The sequence below is a fragment of the Mus caroli genome, chromosome 2 (assembly GCF_900094665.2).
Source record: "Mus caroli chromosome 2, CAROLI_EIJ_v1.1, whole genome shotgun sequence".
NCBI lineage: Eukaryota > Metazoa > Chordata > Mammalia > Rodentia > Muridae > Mus > Mus caroli.
In genome coordinates this window covers 72,218,924-72,224,473 of record NC_034571.1, presented here as the reverse complement: position 1 = coordinate 72,224,473, position 5,550 = coordinate 72,218,924, and the positions used below count along the sequence as shown (strand labels likewise).

The following is a 5,550-nucleotide window of genomic DNA, read 5'->3' as shown; positions in this document are numbered from 1 at the left end:
TGTGTGGGTGTGTGTGGTGTGGGGGGGTTGTGGGGGGGTGTGGGTGTGGGTGTAAACAAAAGTTCATCAGTAATGAAATTCAGAATACACTATAGTAGCCCAATGTGATATAATATATATTACTCAGATATTAAAATTAATGGAAAGAAAACATGTACCTGGGCCGGACATGGTGGTGTGTGCCCATTAGTTCTAGCACTCAGGAGGCTCAGGCAGGAGAATCACAAGTTTGAGGCTAGCAAAGGCTGCAAGGTGGGTTCAAGGCCAGCCTTGGATACAAAGTAAGACCCTGCCTCAAAGAAAAGTAGGAGGAAGAAAGGAAGTGGAGGGAAGGGAGAAGGAGAGAGGAGGGGAGGGAGAGAAAGTGACAGAAGAGGGGAGGGGAAAGAAGGAAAGAAAAATAAGGCTTCCTGTCGTTCATTTCTCTGTCTGTCTTATTTAGGTAGGGCCTTGTGCAGCACTGGCTGGCTTTGGATTTGCTGCACAGATGATAACCTTGACCTTCTGCCTCCACTTTATAAGTACTGGGCTCACAGGCATACACGCGCCAAGCTGAGATAACGAAGTGCTGGAGCTCAGTCGCAGGCCTTCACACATCTGGGCAAACACTCCCCCAACTGAACTCCACCTCCACCCCACACCCACACGCGGAGTTCTTCAATAGCTACTAAATATATACCTCTCTCTTCCTAGGATCTAAACACAAGACCATGGTTGAGGCTCGTAATGGAGCTGGTCCAATTAAGTCCTATCCAAGACCTGGGTCAAGATTAAAGGTACAGAACGGCAGTAAGGGCTCAGGACTACAGAACAAAACGTTTCATTGTGAGATCTGTGATGTTCACGTGAACTCAGAGATTCAACTCAAACAGGTAAAGTAGCCCAGACCAAGCCTAGCCACCGAGTTAGGTCACCACTGTCTGTCTATGGCTCCTCGTCTATAAATGGTTCTCTGTGTGCTCAAGGTTAAAGTTAATAGGCAACAATCTGCAACATGCAAGTGCTGTGTTGAAGAGAAGAGCATTGCCCAATACCTGAGCCTGCACTTTGTACCTCTCAGCTTCCAGCCCCAGTGCTAGAGACAGACAGACAGACAGACAGATGTGTAGTTCCCAAGGGAGTGCAGTGCATCAGAAGACAGGCTTAGTGGTGACCGTGGCAATCCAGGGGGTATCTGATAAAACTCGAGAACATTACAAGGACAGGGACATTGGGCTAGAAGGAAACGTCTTCTCTGTAGGGGAACAGAAAGTTAGTTAGTTAGTTAGTTAGTTAGTTAGTTTGTTTGTTTGTTTGTTTGTTTGTTTTTGGTACCCAACCCACCTTAGAAGGTGGGAATGAGAAATCAGCTATCCTTGTCTAGGAAACAAACCTTCCAGAGAGTCAGCTAATGCGACATACTTCTTTCAGCACATTTCAAGCCGAAGGCATAAAGACCGTGTGGCAGGAAAACCGCTGAAGCCGAAATACAGCCCCTACAACAAGCTGCAGCGGAGCCCAAGCATCTTAGCTGTAAGTTCCCTCCTGCCCCCGCCCTGCCTTGTGGGGCACCCTTGCTGAGTTGGATGGCGGTCAGCAGGAGAGCCTCTAGGGACAAGTGGGCACTAGACTCTGGAAGTGATTAATTCTGTCTGTCTGTTTGTTTGTTTGTTTATCATTTAATTGGCTGGGCTAGGGATCTCATGCAGAACTTCCTACCTGCCAAGCAAGAGTTCTACCATAAAGCTAAAGCATTCACGGGAGAGAAGGTCTTGATCCACGGTGGTGCCTGTGTGGAGATCAGAGGAAAGCTTGGGGGAGTTGGTTCTCTCCTTCCATCTTGAGGGTCCGGGAGATCAAATTCTGTCTGTGAGACCTGGCTGCAGGCACTTGTATCCACGGAGCCATGTCAGGATAGGCAGGAGGTGCCTCTACCTGCTGAGCCATCTCCAACAGGTCCAGAGATGTTAGAATGAGGTGCTTAATTCCAGCTACAGGGTACCTTAGAACAGCAAAGTGGAGCCTCTTGAAAAGACAGTGTCTTGGGACTGGAGAGAAGGTTAGAAGCTTGCAGGGGACTCAACTTTGGTTCCCAGCACTCAGGGCAAGCAGCTCACAGCAGCTCCAGGGGATCTGACACCTGAACATTGGAGGCATCTGCTCTCTCTCTCTCTCTCTCTCTCTCTCTCTCTCTCTCTCTCTCTCTCTCTCTCACACATACACACAATTAAAAAGAAAAAATATATATTTTAAGAGCTCATGTCAAAGATGACCTTCTGTAAGGAAAAAACAAACAAACAAACAAAAAAACAAAGAAAGCTGAAAGCCTAAAACAAGAACAAGTGATGTCTGAGGAATTCTGGGAAGTTTCAGACTTGGAACGTGGGGTTACTTTTGTGACAAAAATCCATACAGTTAGTATCTCCCCATTTTCTGGTATGTGTTTGTATGGATATATGAACATGTTCATATTGCTCATTCTGCGCATGTTGGTAATCAGCCTGTCCCACGGGCTCTCCATATGTCCTGTTTTCAGTCCCTTACACAAACACCTAGGGACTTCAGCAACAAGTCTCATATAACTACACAGATGGATGGATTCACAGTGTCCCTGGGGCTGGGTCTAACATGGTCTTCAGTCTGAGGTGGACCTGAGCTAGGCCTGCTGGAGGGGATCTTAGATTACCTTCTAAGGTACCAGTGGATGCGGCAAGCAGGTGGTGCCTGTATTAAGCAGTTTGCCGCACAGCCCCTGCTGGTTGCAAAAGACAGACATGTAGGATTGATTTCTTCCTGGGAAGCATCCACACTGGGTTCCTTTAAATAGAGAAGGTTTCTAGCCCACTGACAGTCACTGTCGAGCACAGGATTTGATTTAGCTGGAATTTGGGTTTGCTTTTTTTTTTTTTTTTCAGAGAATGCTCATCACGTGGACAATACAGAAGTACAAATTGGTTTTATGTTCTCATCTCCTGGGTCCCTAATGTTCTATCCCTCAATTGCCTAACCTCAATACAGTGTGTCTAAGAGACGTGAAAACCCCAAACTGAGCGTGTTGGATGTTAGGACGCATCCGAAGACAAGTTCAAGGCCAGCGTAGGCAGCATACACCTCTCTGGGTCACGTGGTTTTTTAGTTGCTCTGGTTGCTAAGCATGAATCTTCTAGGTGTCTCTCCGGAGACAAAAGCTGAGGTATCAAAAATCAAGTCACACCCAGAGCCCCTGAGCCCAGTGACAGCCATCATTTCATGACTTCTTAAAGTCAAGATGTTGAAAAATCCAACGCATTGGCTCTGTAGGGAAAATCTCTGTGGTGCTGTAAACAGTATTGTCACCCCTTTCTGGTTTTCGTCCCGTCTTTAGGCAAAGCTTGCATTCCAGAAAGATCTGATGAAGCCTCTGGCCCCTACGTTCCTGTCTTCACCCCTGGCGGCCGCAGCCGTGTCCTCTGCGCTGTCGCTGCCACCTCGGCCATCCGCCTCTCTGTTCCAGGCTGCAGCCATCCCTCCTGCGCTGCTGAGGCCTGGCCACGGGCCCATCCGGGCCACGCCTGCCTCCATCCTCTTTGCCCCTTACTAAACACCCAGAGCCCGCGACAGGCCAGGCCAGTGGGAAGGTGTAGAAGAAAAGCCCAAAGGATTCAGCAGTATAAGCCCTGTGTGTGACTGTAAGTACCCCACCCACCCACTCACAAAGTGCAGGCCACCGCCCAGCCCCACCTCCAGGGACAAAAGGAGGCCAGGCTCAAGAGCGTGTCTCTTCCGGTGCCCTCTCCATCCTACCCCAGCCAATTGGTGTATTTGAGATTCTTAAGTTTCTTGGAAATATATTGATCAGAGAAAGAAAACCGACCCTGTGTGTTCCCATGGCGTAACGATCTGGCTTAGAAACAAAATAGAATCTCTTCCTGACAGACTTGAACAGTAGGCTCTTCCTCGGATGTCTGTAAATAACTCCAGAATCCAAGCGGGCATATTCTAGTGTGGAACAAAAGTCCATCGCAAGTGCTTAATTGTGGATGCCATCCTCCCCACGGCTCATGGAGGTTTTTTTTTTTTCTTTTCTGGTGTACTAGTGTCCACAGGGATTGTGTACTGTTCTAGACCCGAGTACTGTTGTACCCTGCGTAGTACTAGATCGTAACCCTCGTTGAATTAAACTTTTTTTTCATTGCTGTGTAATTGTTAGGAAGCAAAGTAGCTTTGAAAATTTTTCTCTTTAAGAGAACAAAAGATAATGTATTTTCTTTATTTCATGTTTTATTTGGAGATATTTAAACGAAATAGAAAGCCATATAACATAGCTATAATTACTACCTGTTTGCTATTTTTGTTTTTAACTTATTTTTGTAGCATCCTCACTGGTTTGAGTTGCTAAGCAAATGTATACAAAAAAGACAAAAAACAAACAAACAAACAAAAAAAGAGCTTCCTAAATTGCACATTTTTGCACCTTCTGTGCATCTGCAAGAAGACAGTGAATCCGTGTATTTCTACATAATGATCTTCACTTTAAACTTCTGTTTCCCATTGGTAGCAATGCTACACAACTCTGTGGCTCCCTGATGCAATAATGTACAGAAGATATATAATTTATAAATTGAACAATCTGTCTTTCTGTTCAATGACTGTGTCGCAGGTCATGTGACCATGCTTCCCCTCCCCCACCCCTCCCCCCTAATACTCCCCCCCAAAAAAACTGTTGTTAAGAAGACTGGAATGTTGTGATATCAGGGGCAAGAGGTATCATAAAACAACAACATAGAGTGAACTCTTTTAGAGGGCCTATATCTGCAATCTGTAAATGGTAAAATGTCTGTGTATTTTTTTAAATGTACCTTTTCAATAAAAGTACCAAAAAAAAAAAAATCTGCTGGTGTTTCCTGCCGTCTTTTCTCAGGAGACTCCTGTAATTTCACATTACCTGTTGAGAGCTGTCAGATAGGGAGGAGGATTGCCTCTTACATATTTCACTCTTTTGCAAGTGTTCTTAATTATCATGTTTATTCACTGCTGTTCACAGAGTCTGTGTGAGGGTAGGCTTAGCCACCACCTTCTCCCCGACTGTCTGAGAGGATGGACCAAAGTAGTGACATTATCCAAAATGGTAGCAGCCGGCCAAAACCTGTGACTCTGGGTTCTTAGGACTTTGTGCAGGCCCTTTAAATCTCCAGTTCATTTTTTATCCCTGTCAGTGACATTTATGGACCATGGTTATAGGGCCATGGAGGGGCACGGCCCCTCCCTCCAGTCAGGACACCTCATTATATCACTTTTAAAACATAAGGTTTAATGCATCGCTATTTATTCTGATGAGCTATTTGCTTCCTTGCCAGCTAAAACTGTAACCTAAAATAACAACCATTTTGTTACATCAGGATTTCACAGGCTGATAATTCTAGAGGGCATTTGTCTGGGTTGTGCTTCTGTTCCCTTGGGGATCATCAGAGTTTCCTTGGTCATAATCTGCCAGGAGCTGGGTCTGGGCTAGGCTGAGGCTGGGTCTGGAGAGGGGCTGGAGTGGGACTGGGCTAGGCTGGGGCTGGGGCTGGGGCTGGGGCTGGGGCTGGG

At 46.2% G+C, this 5,550-nt stretch overlaps 1 protein-coding gene across 14 annotated transcripts in view; it reads left to right on the top strand.

Annotated features, from left to right (window-relative positions):
• Znf385b (zinc finger protein 385B) overlaps positions 1 to 4,848 on the top strand; it is a 385,123-nt gene extending 380,275 nt beyond the window's left edge. For 9 of the 14 annotated variants that reach the window (XM_029474277.1, XM_029474271.1, XM_029474274.1 and 6 more), the window contains 3 exons: positions 694 to 872; positions 1,411 to 1,512; positions 3,344 to 4,837. In XM_029474277.1, coding sequence (XP_029330137.1) covers positions 694 to 872; positions 1,411 to 1,512; positions 3,344 to 3,559 — 497 coding nt within the window. In that variant the 3' untranslated portion in view covers positions 3,560 to 4,837. Of the gene's footprint in view, positions 1 to 693; positions 873 to 1,410; positions 1,513 to 3,343 lie in introns of all 14 variants that reach the window. The other 5 variants (XM_029474268.1, XM_021151791.2, XM_029474269.1 and 2 more) reach the window with 2 other exon arrangements.
• Positions 4,849 to 5,550: the final 702 nt, after the last annotated feature.